Source organism: Plasmodium gallinaceum (assembly GCF_900005855.1).
Source record: "Plasmodium gallinaceum strain 8A genome assembly, contig: PGAL8A_v1_63, whole genome shotgun sequence".
Lineage (NCBI taxonomy): Eukaryota > Apicomplexa > Aconoidasida > Haemosporida > Plasmodiidae > Plasmodium > Plasmodium gallinaceum.
The window spans coordinates 541,225-560,882 of NW_021628222.1; the positions used below are offsets into that span (position 1 = coordinate 541,225).

Genomic DNA, 19,658 nt, shown 5'->3' on the forward strand with positions numbered 1-19,658 from the left:
GATTTTTAAACAACATTTATAAATATCATTTATGAAAATATTTAGGTAAAAAAAAATATAATTGTTAAGTAAAAATAATAAAAAATTTTTTAAAAATGAAAATGTAAAATTTAATATTGACGATAATAAAATGGTTATTAAAATGAAAATTAAAGATTATTAAATATAAAAATAGGAAAAAACGAAAATATATTAATGTATTACTGGATGCGAATAATTATATTTATTTAATAATTGTGAATATAATATTAGAATTATACAAATGTGTTAATTAAAAATTCTGTAAATAATAAATATTTTATTTTTATTTTAAAATAGATAATAAAAATTTTATTTTAATTAAAATATAAGAATTATTATGTTATAAGTTTGAATATGACAAAATAGATATTTATATATAGTAATTCTAAATTATAAAAATCAAGAATTGAAATAAAATTGTATCTATTCAAATATGTAACGGATTTATAAAAAATTAGAATAGCTGAAAAATGAAAATAGTGATTGTGAAATTTAAATTATAATATTTGAACTAGTAAAATGTATTATAATAATGAATACTAAGATAAATATTTGTAGCTCACAGTTATATTCCTTATAAATAAAAAGCACCTTAAAAAAAAAAAAAAATATAAATAAAAATAATCATTTTGTATAATATGTAATTATCAATATGATAATTTTATCAATTTCCTTAATAAGATATTTACATGTAATTATTTAAAATGCTTTTATATATATAGATTTTCCTTTTTCACAAAAGGAAAAAAAGTGTTGCATCATTTTAAGACTATTTTTTTATCTTTTATCACAAAGAAAAAAATGAGCATTAAATTTTCATATAAAAAAAAAAATTAAGATATGCTGTTTGTAATATGATAAAAGTTGATTGTAACTAATAATTGTATTTTTTAATTTTTATCTTTATGGAAAGAATATATAAAACTCTTTTAGTAAACTGAAAGCTTTTTTTATAAATTTAAAAGAGCGCCTTTTTCTTTATTGCAATATTAATGAATAAATAAAGATGCAAAATAAATAATTGAGTTATTAAACGCATTATAATTAGAAAGTAGAATTTTATGCACATCTCATTTTTGTAATATATCATGAATTCCTTTTTTTTAAATGTAATTTATTCTATGAAATATTTAATTCTCCATAAATTTAATTATAATAAAAAAACTAATAACTAAGGGTTTATAAAAATCGTGCCTTTTTTTTTCAATATTTTTATTAGAAAAATTAAAATAGTTTTTAAATAGTAAAAATTTAAATTACTATTTAATTAAATAAATTTGAAATTATTTTTTTATAATTTTTTTTATGAAAGTTAAAAAATATTTCTAAATTGAGTCAAATAATTCTTAAACATTAAAATATAAAAATTATTGTTTAAAAATTTTTATCTCTATAATAAAAAGGATTTTTATTGTTATGCATATATTCAGTCAATGATTTTTAAAATATATAATATAAGAAAAGACTACTTTTTCTTTTATTTGTTTTTATTTAAATTACAATGAAAACTCCAATAGCATTTTATTTTTTTTAATTATTTATTATCAGCTTATCAATACTATGTATATATGAAGTTTATATATCTTACACTTCTATAAAATGTACATTATAAGAAATTAATAAGAAACTTGAAAAAAAAAAAAAAGAAGAAAAATTATTTTGAAATTATGTTTAGCTATATGATTGAAAATTGTGGTAGTCTCAGAAATGGGAATATGCCCTTATATGAAGAAAAGAAAAAAAATCAAAAAAATGAAAAAGATTGAGAAAATTGAATCACTAAAACTTCATCATTAATCGATAAAATTAATATTTCAACAAATGAACTCTTTAAATTTTTGAGTAATATAAAGGAAGTAAATATTCAAAGACTTAATAAAATTATGGTTTCCAAAAAAAGAATATTACATCGAGATATCATGTATAACCTACAATTATATAGAAGAAAAATTGAATGAATATGATTATATTATAAGAACATATATCTGTAAATTAAACTGTTCGTAAAGCATAATTTTAACATGGATATATTATATAAAAGGCCTTAATAAACAAAACTATATTATTAACATTTTTCTATACATAAATTTATAGTATATAGTTAGTATATATAGGATATCATTAGTCTTTTACAATATAATAGTTAATAAATTATAAATAAAATAAAAAATTAGGTTTACACATTGATGTTTAGGAAAACATTTTAAAATGCTAGTTTTAAAAAAAATAATTAGACATATTAATTCACATAACTAAAAAAAAAATTTTATCTTCTTATTTGTTTTGTAACATTGTTTTCGTTATTTATATTTTATTCAATTTCAAAAAAAAAGAGATATATTTTTTTTTTTTCTTTGAGAAAGAAGAGTTTTTGCTTTTTATTTTTAATATAAGAATTTTTATATATGCTATTATTTTATAATGGAAATTTATTACTTTGTATAAAAAGTTTATTTTAGAAATAATTAAAGGTTTTTAATATAAAAATTTAGGTTTTAATTAAAATTGAAAGAAATTTTTATTAAATTTAACAGATGACTCCTATAAAACGAATACTCCGTTACGAATATTATAGACTTTAACATATTTTATTTAATAATTAGAAATGTTAAACAAAATTAACTATTTATTTCATCGTGTTTTATTATATAAAGTTTTCTAATATATAGCAATAATTTTTTTTAAAATAAACAGAAGTAGTCTAATCCACTACAAATATTTTATATTCATTTTTTTACTAAATAATACATCAAAGTCTTTGAATAGTTAATTAACAATTCAATAATAGAATAAATAAAGCTAGTGGAATACAAAAACTTTTCACACGATGGCACATAAAAACTAGATAAGATTGCAGTTTGTATGTGAAAGCATTTTTTATCTTTTTAAATCTATGGGTCTATAATAGAAGATATAAAGTTAGACGCGTACGAGAAATGTCTAGGAGAATACTTTAATAATGTAGTGATTAATAAAATATATTATTAACCTTTTTAAGAATAAAAAGTAATATCTATCTGGAAAACAAATAGTTAGCCATACAAGAGCTAGATAAGAAAAAAAAATTAATTGTTGATTTTATTTTTTTTTTATTTATAAATTTTTAAAATATATAAAATATATTTTTTTTATTTGAAATGATTAAAATTATCGAAAAATAGAGGGAAAAATTATTGATAAAAAATGTTTCTTGTAGTATATTTTATTTTAAATTTATGTAAGTAAATTTTATATTAACAAAAATAAAATTTTTCTATTTTGTTGCATTTATTTAATATATTTTGTTATTTATGTTGGTTAATTTGAGAATAATGCTATTGAATGGATATATATTACTCATAACATTATAAAAAAATATATGTAATTAAAAATCGATAATTAAGGAGGATTTAAATTGTTAATGAAAATATAGGATTTTCATTAAAGTAAATAAATGTCTCTTAAGAAGAATAAAATTCTCAATGAAGGAGGATATATAAATATAGCTTACAAGTTTATATCATTAAATCTAAATTTCAATTAATTAAATTATTAGAGATAACTGTACATATTATTTATTAATCCATTTGTCATATACTTGATTTATTTATTGACTCTTCAATAACTTTGCTAATTTTGAACAAGAAAATTAACGAAAAACATGTAAAGTAAGCTATACTTAATTTAATTTCAATTTAATTAAAATTTTAATTTAAAAATTTTATTTTTATTAACCAAAATCAAATACTATTTGTTAGTTAATTTTTTTTTAATTTAAATGGAAATCCAAAATGTAATCTCCTTAACATAAGATCTTAACTTAAAAAAAACATATAATCCATTGTAATTCGAACATGATATTCAAAAAAAAAAAAATATATATGATATTTTTTTTTAAGATGTAGATATAAACACAAAAAAAAAAAAAAATTATTTATTTAAACTTTTTTTTATTGTACTTTTAGTGTAAGTACATACATATTTTAGTATACACGTTTATTATAGAACATTAACCCAGTGATTTAGTATGCGAAAAATAAAATTTTATTATTATATTTATTTATCTAAATATTATATAAAGAAGGTTTATAATATAATTTATAGACCAATACTCTAAGAAAGTCATGGAATAGACAATTAATGAAATAATCTCCTAGATTATCCCTGTCCTTTAATTAATGTTATATATCTATCTGACACTATATTCATTATGTTTCCCTGAGTAATTAAATAGATTATAATAATTTACTCAATATATCCTTATATTCATGAGGCTCTTAATATGTTTTGTTAATAAAATTTTGAATTAGTGCTTAACTAGTATTTTTTGGACTCTTTTCTTTATACATCTTAACTTCCATTATATATTTTAATTATCATTATTCATCATAATGTAATATTATAACTGATTCATTACTATACCATTGATTAAAATAAGTGTTTTTCCCGTATATACTATAGGAAATCTTGTTTTAGCCAGTTTATTTGTATTTTTCATACTAATTACAACTTCTTTAGAAATGTACACCTCCTCTCCATTGAATAATACATAAACATTAATTGGAAATACACTTAAATCAGATTTACTCCAATTTTTAGGTTGATGGATAAGATATGGCATACAACTCAGTTCTAGTATCCAATAAAAAATATACCATCCTGATTTATTAACTTGGTGTTCGGTGACTTTATTAGAGTACTGAAAAAACAAATTAATAAAGAGCATATAAAGCTGCCTCTACGGTTTTGATGTATTTATATATATTTTTAAATGCTTTAAATGGGTGATGCTTAATTACGTAATCTACTTCATTCAGCATTCTTTAATTTCAATAGGCATTTATTTACTTTAATAAAAATCTTTATTTTTATTAAAAATTTAAATCCTTATTGAACATTAATTATTAATTAATTGTAAATTATTAGTTTATTGGTTATGAGTTACATTCAGCAATTAATATATATTTCTGTTGAATTAACAAACATAAAACAATTAGTAAAAATTCAAATAAATTACATGAATATTAATTACATGAAAATTTTATTGTTATATGTATAAAATTTTCTTCTACAAAATTCATTACAAAAACTATTTCATTACCTAAAAAAAAAATTCTTTTTTTTTTTTTTTTTTTTATTTATTGGTAACAAATATTTTCCTAATTGATTTTTTTAATAAATTTTTTTTCTGACGATCTTTGCATTTTTTTATCAAATTTTATTACTGACAATCTTTGTACTTTTATTCTAAAAAAAAGTACAAACAAAAAAAAATCATCAATTTTTTTTTTTGTGTGTATGCATGACAAACTTCGTATTCTTCATTTAGCTAATCTTTTTATTTTCCAAAAAGGTTAATAAAGCCTTTTATTAACCAAATATATAGAATGAATGAATTTTAAAGAATAAGTACATTAAAAATGCATGCACCGTGTCACATGTTTTAATACATGAATGATAATTTTTTTTTATATATTTTTATTTCCTTACATTTTAAAAAAAAAAATATATATATATTATTGTAATTTTTTTTTTCCATCAGTAACAAAATTAATTGATTTTTGTATAATGTGTAAGTGATGTGTATTAAAAATTCATATGGTTGTATTTAGTATTATTTTGGTATAAGTTGACTATAATGTAATATATGTAGTAAATTTATCATTGAGTGATAAACAATTAGAATTATGTAAATATATTAAAAATTTTAAATGTAAAAATAAATTTTTTGTTTAAAAAAATAGAATAATTTATAAAAAATTAATTATTATTTATATAAATTAACATTATAATAAGCAAAACAAACCGAGACTTTTCCACATATTCTCTATTGTCTTGATCATTAAAAGAATGATTTATTAATTTCCAATTCAACGATTTCATTACCAATGAACAAGCAAATTAATAAAGAACATGTAGTGAAAAATCCTATTTATTTTATTTTAATTAAAATAAAATGTTAAATAAATTATGTACATTTATTAAATAGTGTTAAATAATAACTATATTAATCACTATTTTAGTTAATTTATACAATACTATATGCATATTATATTTATCATTACCTTTTTAATAATTCATAAAGAAATATTTTACATTATCTTTTTCAGCAATATAAAAAAACAGAATAATGTTTTTAATTAAAAGAAAAATACAAAAAAAATATATATTTTTTTTTTCGTATTATTGTAAGTTCACGTAAAGAAATAAAAATATAATAAAATATAATAACATTCTTTTTTCCTTAGTGAATTTACATTTAGAGAGAGTATTTTTTTTAGTGTACTTTTTTTACGTGTTTTTTTTTTAGTGTACATATTTTTTATGAACTTATTTTTTTAGTATATTCGTTTATGAGTGCACATTTTCTTAATATTTAACATGCACAAATAAAAATATTTTTACTTATTTTATTTATTTAAATACTAATGAAAATAAATCTATAATAATATTTATAGATAATAAAACCATAAAAGTATTTAAATTATGGCAAATAAAAGATATTATTGACTTTTTTGAAATTTTATTTAACAAAAAAAAGATTACATAAAAATGATTGAAAAAGAATACAAGATAATTGAAAAACATAGGTATGAATAATTCTATAAAAGTGCCTAAACAAAATATTGTGCTTAAAGATAGACACATGGTATATTAAAGATGAATATCTCTAAAAACTTATCTAAATATATACATTTAAAGGAAATAATAATAATAGTAAAACTATTAAAAAATAATATATGCTATTGTTTTTAATTTTTCTCTTGTGTAGTACAACTCTTCACATAAAAAAAATTAATTTTGGGTTTTTAGTGTGAATTATTTTTCTTAATTTATAGATATAATTATTTTTGACAAAAAAATATTTAGTAAAGTTATTAAAAAACAAGATATAATAGAAATTTTTTTGTTTATTTTATAGTAAAATAGGTAATTATATAAGAGGTATATAATTATTCGTATATATATCTATTTATTTTATAATAAATAGTTAATTACATAAAAGGTATATGATTATCTATATTAAGTGATTTTATAATAAAACAAAATGAATAAAAATCTCTCTGCATGCTTTCTATTAACATGACTATTCAAAGCTTTAAAAAAGTTTATGAATGACCAATTAATAAATTAGATGCCCAAGTACTATTACAAGAGATCGTCGTTTTATTTATATGAATAATAGTGAAAATGTATAACTACATAATTAAAGATAAAATTATATCTTGCTAGTGCTCATCATACGAGGGGAATGGCATAATGAAAGTTCACATAAAAGTCATTATTATATATTAAAAACTGTATATAAAAAAAAAGATATATTTTGAGGGAATACTTAAAAATGAGTATTAATTTATAATAATACATCTCATGGACATACAAAAGAGACACCATATATTGTATTGTTTGAAGTGGATTGTATATCCTGATGCTTTAAAATTATTACCTGAAGATATATCAGGGATGAAAATAATTTATTTAAACAATAGATGTAAAAAAGTACATGAAGATTTGAATCAATAGTTAGTATTAGTTATAATAATCTTGGTGTTTGATTTATTTATTTGGTTCTTTTATTTCTTTTATAAAATTTTAAACAGTTATATTAATAAAAAGACAGTAGAGAAATCTTTACCAAATTAATTATTATAAAAGTATTACATAAAAAATTATAAATCTTCTATATAATTTTCCATATATAATAAAATAAACAAATTCATTTTATATCTTATTTTTTAATTATAGGTTTCAACGCATATTATTGAAAAAATGCTAGCTTTAATTAAATGAAAAAATCATAATCTTTTTTCTTTTAAAAAATAAAAAATCTTTCTGAAAATTTTTTTAAAAAAAAATAATTTTTTTTTAAAAATGAAAGTTAATTCGAACAGTTTTTTATATAAATTTTTTATTATTAGGTATTTCTTGTAACATCAACTTTAAATACTCATTTAAAAATATGGATCTTTAAACAATAATAATAATAACTATCTTTACATAAAAAATGTTGCTATGAATATTTTTATATACAAATCTTCATATATCTTACATGCAAATAATAACACTTATACTTATACTTTTTCATTATATTAAAATTTTAAAATGTTAGATGGTAATTTTTATTTATTATATCGTCAATAATAAATTTTATTTTATTTTTTTTATTATTGAAAAAAATATATAATGAAATTTTTTTTTGAAGAAAAATAACCTTCCCTTTGACTAATACTTGACATAGAGTTTAGGAAAAATGCATGGTATTATATATGTTTATAATATAACATGTATATTATCTTAATATTAAAATAAATAATAATGTTTGTATTATTTAATAAGTTATATAAATATAATAAAATTTTATGTTAAAATAAAAAGTAGAATATATGATTAATTAATTATTATTAGTGTCAATTAATATTATAATAAATAATTTATGTAAAAATATCTCTACATATTATCCACTAATCTGACCTTTCAAAAGATTTTAAATGTCTTTTTATGACCAATTAACAAATCATAATTCAATGGAGAAATTATAGGTAAAGTAAAAAGTATTTAATAAATATATTTTGTTTGATTAAATTACGCCAAAATTTTGAATAAATAGGGAATTTAGTAAGGAAACATTTACATTTTAAATAATAAAAGTATTAAATAATAATATTTACATTTATAAGATTCTATCCCATTCATTAAAAATTTTTTTTTTAATGAAAGTCCTAAAATGTGATTATATAAATTTAAACTAATTAAATTTTAAAATTTTTTTCTATTTCTGAGTCCATGTAAAACTTATAATGAATCACATAGAGATTATTTGCATGAATGTTTTTCCATAAGTAATAGTAGCTGTTTTCATAAAGTTTTTCATAATACAACATTATAAAAATCTTTTCTTAATTAGGTTTTAAGACATTTCGCTTTAAATAGAATATTTATTGCATGTTCTGAAATTATTACAAAAGTTGACATGTGATAACCTTTTATGTAATAACAAGAAAACACTAAAAATATATCATATGATTCTAAGAAAATGATTTTTTTATTTTGAAACATTGAAATTTTACCTTTTTTATAAAATTTAATCAATGAAAAGTTTTCTTTATTTTCCTTGTTATTAAAAAACTAAATAACTTTGTTTGAGCTTAAATATGTTAATTAACACCTTCATAATAGTCATTTCCTTAATTTATTTTGAATAGTTAATAGTCAACATATATTCAAATATCCTAAATTTTCAACAACTGACTAATAAAAAATATTAATAATACTTTATAAAATAATAGGTAGTAACTTATAAGAAAATAGAAAGACAGTTGTTCACATTCTCTAATTAAAAAAATTATTACTTTTTATTTTTATAAATTGTTTTGTTTAATATACTTTTAATTTTTATATTTATTTTTTTTTCTTTGAAAAGATGAATTGAATAGCAATGCGTTTTTGTAAATCGAATTAATTTTTAAGCAAAATAAAAATAAATTCGTAATTAAAAGAAAGTAAAAAGGATTTTATTTTTTTATAATGTTTAATTTTTTTTCCTTTTTTTTTTAACTAATGTTAATATCCTTAGTTTAAATTTGTTAACTAATATCAAAAGAACATTTTACATATTATTAATAGTTTTAACTAGGATTTAAGTTTTTTAAGAAAAATAAAGATGATTTTTACTAAAGTAAATAAATTCCAATTGTATAAGTTATATATATAAGGTTTGCTTTTTTGTAGTATCAACATAAATTTTGAAACAACTAAAATTTTAAGAGATAATTCTAAATGTTCTCCACTAATTTTTTTGTTCAACTATCTGTAAAAATAGTTGATAAACCAATTAATAAAATAACTAAAAATAATTTCAGAATGTATCATGTGATTTGAAGTTAATAAAACAATAAAAATAATGTTTTTATATTTTTCTTTTAACCTTTATTGTACATTAGAAGTATAAAAATTCATTATTTTACTTTATTTTAAATTGTGAATTATTAAGTCTTTTGAATTTAATTATATCTTTCAAAAAATTCAAGTTCATTTATTTTTTAATTCAGTTAAATTTCTACTAATAGGAAAAATTATCAGATGTAAAAAACATTATTATTCCTCCCTATCTTAATGTTTAATTAAGCTGGAACCTTAGAACTTTTATATTACTCCAGATTCAAGGTGGATGCATTATTTATTACCATATTATTATGTTTAAGTATAGAAAATCAATATAATACAAAATTAAAACGTACGAAATAAACAAAAGTTAATATATCTAATAAAAATATTGCACTCCTATATTTAATTATTTATGACATATTAATAATATTCATCATTAAATTTACTTTTCTTTTCCCATATACATTTTCAAGCGTTAATTCATATATCGAAAGAAATAGGAAAAAATATGTGAAAATAAAATAAATGTTAAGGATTTCATTTTTTTTTTTTTTTTTTTTTTTTTTTTTTTTGTTTGTAAAATACATTTAAATGAAATATATTTTAAATAAAAGAGATCTCATTTAGAAAAATATGCAGGTTATACTTCGAAGCACATATACCAATAAGTTATTTATGTTTTTCTTTTTGGTGTAATTTATTTTATAATTTTTTCAAAAATATATTAATATTGTATCCTTATTTTTATGTATATTAATACTATTAATTTTTTTTAAAATAAATTGGTAAAAATAAAAATAATAAAATTTTATGTGAATTGAAAGGCCAATAAAATATTAAAAAAAAATACTGTAAAAATGTTTTCATTTTGATTATATCTTTAAATCCATAGAAAAAATTTATATTCTGATTCTTAGTTTCAAGAATAACCCTTTTTTTTTGAAAATTTAAGTGAGAAATTCTTCAAAACAAAAATAATTAAATTTTACTTACTTAATAATTTTAAATAATATATTTTATAAAAAAGTATTAAAATCTTTAGAATGCTAGGATAAATTATAAGTATCAAAAATAAATTTAGAGACTTTTTTTTGTATCTTCCTAAAATGAAACATGTTTTGACAATATAATGTTATTAAATAAATTTGTATTTTTTTATAGATTTTAACTTTTTTATTTCATTAATATAGTTTTTAATTTTTATTTCTTTTACATTAGTAGTAAATTCAAAAGAGGTAATATTAAGGTACTCCAAATGTTAATTTATAGATTATGGGTTTTTTTCAAAATATTTAATTTTTGTTTGAACATAACATTTCAAATTTGTTTATCAATACGAATCATATGAATTGTTATTTTCATTTATATATTATTATTTTACTTCTTTTTCTTCATAAAAATGTTAACAATTCCATTTAGGAAGTGTGACTGACAAATCTGCATTTCAACAAGTTATAAATAAAAATATGTTTAAAGGAAAAAAAATAAAATAGTCATAAAAAAAAATAGCAAAATATCCAATAAACGTATCATCATTTTTATTTTTTCAAAATTTAATATTTTGAATGAACATTTGTTTTCACAACATATTTTACATTTTGAATTAAGCAGATGCTACTCTAAAAATCTTAATAATTAATTTTTTACTTTAGTTTTCAATAAAACAAATTATTTTTATTACATTATCTTCACTAACATAATTATTTACTATTCCTTTTTATCTTTTTTATTTTAAAATATTCTATTTATGAATATATTTAAAAAACCATTATGAATATAACAGTGGTATTGTATATGAACGTATATATATAAAAAAAAATAACTATTTATATTAAAGAAAAGTAGAGTGAAAGCAGTGATTTTCTTTGTTATATTATTGTTATACGTAGCAAAATATCATTTCTATATGAAATAACTTTTTGAACATTAAAATTCTAAATTTCTTATGAATCATATAAAAAATATTCCTGCATGCTATATGAAAGGATCTGTTATTATCATAGACATCTTGGGTATATATGAATACATAGCTCTTTTTTTTCCTATTTATTTTTATAGGAGAGAATTTCTATACTTATGCCAAATAACTAAAAAGTAATTTATCCAAATACAAATATGGTAAAAGTATTAAATAAAAAATATAAATATAGATTAAAATATTTTTAATTTAATTAAAAAAAGTTATTTAATTAATATTAAAAACATGCATCATAAAAAAAAAAGAAGAAACATTTAATATTTGATAAAAATATTTTTTTAGTTAATACTTATTCCCTATAAGGTTCTTAGTTAATTTTTCACATGTAAAGGCATACAATAACAAAGGATATTAATTAAAAACTTTTTTTTATTTTTTAAATATTTAATAATTTATGCAATTTAAAAATATAACAAAAAAAATTCAACATTTAACTTTATAGAAATTTTAAAAATAAAATAATTCTTTTTTTGTAGTTAAAAACAACTAATAATTTGTATGCAGTTAAAAAAATGATAGTGTTAAATAAGAAATATATGTAATATATTAACGTTATTTATTTTTCATTTTATCTAAAGATCTAAAAACACAAAGTTTTGTTAAGAAAATAATATAAAAATTATCGAAAAATAATACTAAGATTAAATAGATTAAATAGATTGTATACCTAATAAATCTATTATATTTACTCTCATGTTTAATTTTTGAAAGAAATATATATTACAACATTAAAAAAATGCTAAATTTTATTTTATATATTTTTATTTTTCAAATTTTCGTATTAATACAAATAAGCATTTCACAGGAACCAAATAGTGACAAAGAATTCTCTGTAGAAAAGTAGATAATATATAACAAATTTTTATTTTTTATACTGATTATCAATTTTATGCATGCATATATTTCTTTTAATTTTTAGAAGTTTCCTTGAAAATGAAGATGATATTCCAGATGATTTAGTAGAAAAAATTTTGTTAGATGAATTGTATGTTAATTTAGAAAATCCATCAGTGAGTTCAAATATAACACCTGAAAGTTTAGAAGATCTATCAACTCATATGGAAAGTATTAATTCTGGCCCAGAAAATACTTTAAGAGTTTCAGAAGATAACTCTAATATAAGAAACAATATTTCTACTTCAAACAGTAATACAACTACTTCTCAGAATAGGAATTTTGATTTACAAAATACTAGTAATGACTCAAAGAATATAGAAATGTTTTTAGGGAATGCTAATATGTGTGTTAGAAGTATAAATTTCTATATAAAAAGTAGTATCGATATTTTGAAGCATACTTATCAATGTTTATATAATGAAAGCCCTGTTTTAAGAAGTGAATGTTTGAATTTACAACCTAATGACAACACATTGCAAGACAAGATGTCTGCTTTGCAAAATAGCATCTCTGAATTACAAAATACTACTAGCGAATTACAATGTATTATGAAAAACTTACATAAGAGTACTAGTGAATCGCAAAGTAGAATATGTAAATTACAAAATACTTCCTATTTGAAGTGTACTAATTCTGAATCAACAAACAGTTCATTTAATTTAATAAATACCAATCTTGATTTGCGACATACTGCTCCAAACTTAGAAAATAATGCTTTGGGTTTAAATTACGCCAGTTCTAGTCTTCAAAATAATGCCTCTAATTCACAAAGAGAATTTCATAGCATTCATAATAACTCTATTTTGCAACAAAATACTCTTAGCAGTGTAAATAATACCCATAATTTAGGAAATACAACTTCCAATTCTCAATATATTAGTTCTCTAATGAGAAATGATACATCTAGAATGGAAAACATTTTCCCTAATTCAAGTTCTACCTCTAATTTACAAAATACAACTTTAAATTTACAATATCCCATTTATGAATCTCTGAATAGTGTTATTAATGCACAAGATACTTCCTGTTATTTACAAAATTTAACATCTAACATACAACAAACTTTTCAATCAGACTATTCATCTAACTTTCAAACTCACTTTGGTATAGGCAATACTTGGTTTAATATGCAAAACCACACTTCTAACTTACAAAATGAACCTTTTAATTTACAATATGATACATGTAATTTACAACATAATGCCTATAATTCTCAGAATACTACTGGTATACGGTGTGCTTCCCATAAGTTAGAAGATATTGTATCTATGTTACAACATATATTATCTAATTTACAAAGGATTACACCCTATACACAAAATATATCCGCTCAAACAATAAATAATACTCATAATTTACAAGAGACTAATCCTATTGTGCAAGATAATATCTCTAATTTAGAAGAAATAACTCCAAACGTGGATGATTGTAACGATAATTTAGAAGAAATAGCTCCAAACGTGGATGATAGTGACGATAATTTAGAAGAAATAACTGCAAACGTGGATGATAGTGACGATAATTTAGAAGATACATCCCAAACGTCGAGAAATAATAATTCTAATTCACAGAAAAACGTTACTACAAGAGTAAGACGTAGAACCTCAAGATTAAACCGTACTTCACTTAGATTGAGAAGGAATACATCTAATTCACAAAATACAGTTCCTAGATTAAGAAGTAATTCCTCTAATTTACAAAACGAATCTTGTAATTTACAAAATGAATCTTCTAATTTACAAAATGAATCTTCTAATTTACAAAATGAATCTTCTAATTTACAAAATGAATCTTCTAATTTGCAAAATGAATCTTCTAATTTACAAAATAAATCTTCTAATTTACAAAATGAATCTTCTAATTTACAAAATGAATCTTCTAATTTGCAAAGTGAATCTTCTAATTTACAAAGTGAATCTTCTAATTTACAAAGTGAATCTTCTAATTTACAAAGTGAATCTTCTGATTTACAATATAGTATGTCATATTTACAAGATGTCTGTGCTAAATTATTCAGTATAACTCATAATTTAAAATGTATGGATATTGAAATATATGATGTTCATACATTTTTAGATAATAAAATTGTCAATTACCTAAATAAAAAGTAATTATTTGAATATTATAGCATACAGATACTTTTATTTTGAATAATAAATATAAATAAAAATAATATTTCTTTTTTTTAGGTTTGCCGTAGACAATGAAACAGATGGTAATAGCAATTTAGATGATGATGATAATAGTATTAAACCTTATAGAAAACGTCCATGTAAATCAAAGGATACAGAAAAAAGTAACATGGATAAATCAAAAAGTTCAAGTTTTTCTTCATTCAAAGATATCCATATGGAAAGATTACCAATAAGAAATTTTACTTTATTCTGCTCAAAAGAAGTTTTTAAAATGGATTATAGAACAATCATACCTATAGCTAACAGTTTGAATAATATACATTTAACATTAGAAGAAAATAAAACTAAATTAATAAAAGATTATAATTTAAAAATTGAAGAGTTAAAAAATTTTATAATAAAAATATCAAAAAATGTCGATAGAAGCATTTTAAACAAATTAAAATTTCGTAATGATATTTTGAGTTTATCACCAGATAAAATTTTAGAAGAAGTCTTGCAAAAAATTAAATATAACAGAAATTTAGTCAAATGTTCTGTTCCTGATGAATTTTATATACGTATGAAAATAAAAATGTTTCTTCCTAAATTAAATAGTGTATCAGCAAGTATTAGAAGCTTTAAGACATTAGAAACAAAAGTAAAACAATTAATCAAGACTAACGTGTTTTCAATGTTAACTCATGGTATATTGTTACTTTTACCTAATGATAAATCAAAAACCTTTATAAAGTTATTTAATAATTTAGATAATTTATTAGATACTTCTGAAAAATCATTTATGGAAGGAAAATATTTTTTAAATGAACAACTGATTAAAAAACATAGGATTCTTATATTTTCCGCTAATAAATCTTTGGGTAGATTGTATAGACTATTAAAATCTCTTTTAATGAATTTAGAGTTCTTTAATTTATCGTATAATGATAATGGGAAAATATTCACAACAATTTTTCATTTCTTATATAATACAAATAAGAAAAATGAAGATGAGTTTAATCATACAACAAATGAATTATATGAAAAACATCTTAAAAATGATATTTTAAGTATATTATCATATGAAAAGAAATATATCTTAGAGTGCCATGCTAGAGCCAATAATCACTTTAATATGAATGATGACGAAATAAATGAAAGTTCTAAATGGCTACAATCTTTATTAGATGATGAAAAAAACGCTAGGAATGCAATGGAAATTTATTCTAAAATTATAAAAGCAGCAAAATATGAACATATTTTTTTTTTAATGCGTATATTAAGTAAATTACAAATATCACTAAAACTTTTATATAACTCAACAAATATGAAAAGCTTAAGAAGTTCATATGCAGCTATATCAAAGAAAAGACTAGATAGAATTATAACAGAAATACATTATCAAAAAAAAATGTTGCAATATATTAAGTTAAATGCAAAATTTTTTAGTATACTTAGTGGAATAATACATAATTCAAACATTTTTTTTGGTGACACAGATTCTGATATTACCTTATTGCAGGATAATTTATTATTTATTAAAAAGGTTGCTAAAAGCATTACCGATCATATAGATAAAAATAGAAATGAAAAAGATAACTATACGAATGAAGGCTTATTAATTTTACTGTTATATTCCATTGAAATGTTAAATAAATGTGTTCTATATATGTAGAGATAAAAATATATTTACCTTTTTATATTTTGTGGATTGATTGAATATGTATGATATAATTATAAGGATAATTAATTAAATGAAAAAAATATCACAGAACATGAAAAATATTTTCTACTATTGGATTATCACACATTACTTCCTATGAATTAAAAATAAATTGACTAATAAATAATATTATTTGACTTTTTAAGCATAGTAATTAAGAAAGTAAATGTAACAACATATGTTATATATGTAAACGTGAAATTTAGGAGAATATTTCATCAACTATTTATAAATATTATTGTATATCAATATAGGTAAATTTATTAATTAATTTTTATTTTTAATTGTTATATTATGTTTGCAGCTGTTTTTTTAACTGGGTGTTCAATAACTTTGCTAGAGTACTGAACAAACAAATTAATAAAGAGCATGTAGAGTTGCCTATACGATTATGGCGTATTTACATATACTTTTATATGCATTGAACGACTGATTCTTAACTATATGCTATACTTCATTTAGCATTCTTTGATTTTAATAGGAATTTATTTACTTTAATTAAAATCCTTATTTTTATTAAAAATTTAAATCCTTATTGAATATTATTTATTATTTAATTGTAATTTATTTATTTCTTTGTTATAAGTTATATTCTGCAATTTAAATATATTGCTGTTGAATTAACAAACATAAACAATTAGTAAAAATGCAAATTAATTATATGAATATTAATTACGTGAAAATTTTATTATCATATGTATAAAATTTTCTCTCACAAATTAAAAATATAAATATTATGCAAATTAAACTTTTTTATGTAACTGTTTTTATGTGTTTAAGATCTCATTTTTATTGGCAATAAATCATACTCTAGATTTTTATTTTACCAATTTTCTTTCACCAATTAACTCTTTAAAAAAAAATAATATATATTTTTTTTTTTTTTGTGCATCTCCATTTATTAAAAGAAAAATACCAAAAAAAAATTTACTAATTTTTTTTTTTTTTTTTTTTTTTTCGCGTGTGCACAACCAACTACGCATTCTTCATATAGCTACTCCTTTTTATTTCCAAAAAGGTTAATCAAGCCTTTTATTAACCATACTCCACCACCATGGGAAAATAATGGTTATTACTTAATGTTTGTTATTTTTGTATTGTTTTATTACATCAAGTCCTTTTTGTTCTCCTTTTTCAATTTGTTTGTCCTGATTATCGTTGATATCACACGTTATGATTCTATTCCGTTTATGAATATCTAGGTAATCCTTAGACTTTAAATCATGCGTCAGATTTAATTTCCTTTTATTTTTATTCGTAACTTGTATTAAATTCTGCAATTTCTTTTCGCATATTCCGTGGTTTTGTTACTTAACAATTTTATTTTTGACTTTGGAATTTGTACTTTACCTCTATAATATATAGGTAATGCTTTTAAAATTCCGCTTTCAACATTCGTTATTCTGTGAGGAAATGACGAGTACGGTTTATATTGTATATTCCCACTATAGTGTTTCATTTGATTCCTTTCGTATTCCGATAATTAGTATGAGATAATATCTCCAACCTTAATAATTTTATTTTCAATTATAGGTTTTCTTTTGATTTCATTAACATTTTCATGTAAGTTTTTCCATCGATCGTTTAAGTATATAATTCTCATTTCAGAAGTTGTTTCTGATACTAATTTTGCAAATCCTGGACAGATACAATCTATTCCAAACATAGCAAAACAGGGAGTTCTCCTATAGCTCCGTGAGGTGTATCATTATATATTAATACTGCATTTTGTATTATTTCTTCAAAAGGTAGACCTTTTTCCTCATATAAAGTCTTAATGATATGATTTAACTATAGTGAGAGCTTTCATTTATACCATTTCCTTGTGGATAATATGCGCTGGTATGATACAATTTAACCTGTAATTCTTTTGTAACATAGTCATGAAATTCTTGACTAGTATAAATTGAACCGCGATCTGTTAAAATGCTTCTAGGGCATCCAAATATGGGTATCCATGTTTTCTTTATAATGTTAATTGCGTCCATAGCATTAGGTGTTTTATTAGTTATATTAGTTATCATAAAACATAAATGATAATACATTGCTACTTGTATACAGTATTCTGTACCTTTCCATGTTTCAGGTCCTATAATATCTAATGAAACCATATCAAATACATTCGGTTTTGATAAAGCTTGGTTATTATTAGGTTTAAATTTCCGTTTACGTATTACTTGACAAATAAGATAATTTGTGACGTATTCTTCAGTATCTTTACTAATATTGGGCTACCAAAAATGTTTTTGTATTTTCTTTAGTGTTTTATTTACTCTACAATGTCCTGCTAATTTACTACTATGAAACCAATACACTAAATGATTTCTATATTTTTCTGATATATATCATCTTCCTGTTCTATAGAGAACTGGGAAATTATCCTTCCATACTACGTCTCTTGGCAAGTTATCTTTAACTTTTTTTGCTTCATTTGCTATTTCCTCGCAAGATGGTATGATGTATAAATCTTCATATACTCCTTGAGGTTTACTACAATATAAGGTCATGTAATTAGGAAGATCTGTTTCATCTTCTATTGATCTAGTGATCCAATCATCTAAACTATTTTGAACTCCTTCAATATGTTCAAATTCTAAGTTTAATTCAGATAGTCTTAACTTCCATCGATATAATTTTCCAATATTAATTGAATCCATTCCAATAATACCTTTACAATCTATTTTAATTAATGTCTTAGATCCTTTAATATAATAATTAAATGTTTCACATGCTACTACTATAGCAAATGATTCTTTTTCAACCGTACTCCATCTTTGTTGTACTTCATTTAATTTCTTCGATGTGTAATGAATGAATCTAGTTTGACCTGTGTTCTTATCAATTTGAGTCAATACTGCTCCTATAGCATAATCTGATGTGTCAGTATAAATAGTATAGGGTTTTCCTAATTCTGGGAATGAAAGATAATTAATTTCCGTTACTTTATTCTTGATTTGCTCCAAAGTCTTTGAATGCTTTTCTTTCCATTTAAATTTCTGTTTCTTAGTTAACAATGGAACAAGTTTAGAAGTCCACTCTGAAAAGTTCTTAATATAATTTC

At 20.1% G+C, this 19,658-nt stretch overlaps 1 protein-coding gene across 1 annotated transcript, besides 3 other annotated features; it reads left to right on the top strand.

Moving 5' to 3' along the window:
• Positions 1 to 4,658: 4,658 nt before the first annotated feature.
• Positions 4,659 to 5,216: a repeat region.
• Positions 5,217 to 12,599: 7,383 nt separating this feature from the next.
• Positions 12,600 to 16,549, top strand: PGAL8A_00123100 (surface-associated interspersed protein (SURFIN); the record flags this gene model as incomplete). The annotated part of the gene is made up of 3 exons (XM_028674746.1): positions 12,600 to 12,703; positions 12,783 to 14,867; positions 14,950 to 16,549. 3 exons carry the CDS (start codon positions 12,600 to 12,602, stop codon positions 16,547 to 16,549), a joined length of 3,789 nt encoding a protein of 1,262 aa, XP_028526346.1.
• A 335-nt stretch (positions 16,550 to 16,884) lies between these two features.
• Positions 16,885 to 17,435: a repeat region.
• Positions 17,436 to 17,469: 34 nt separating this feature from the next.
• Positions 17,470 to 19,658: part of a repeat region that runs on past the window's edge.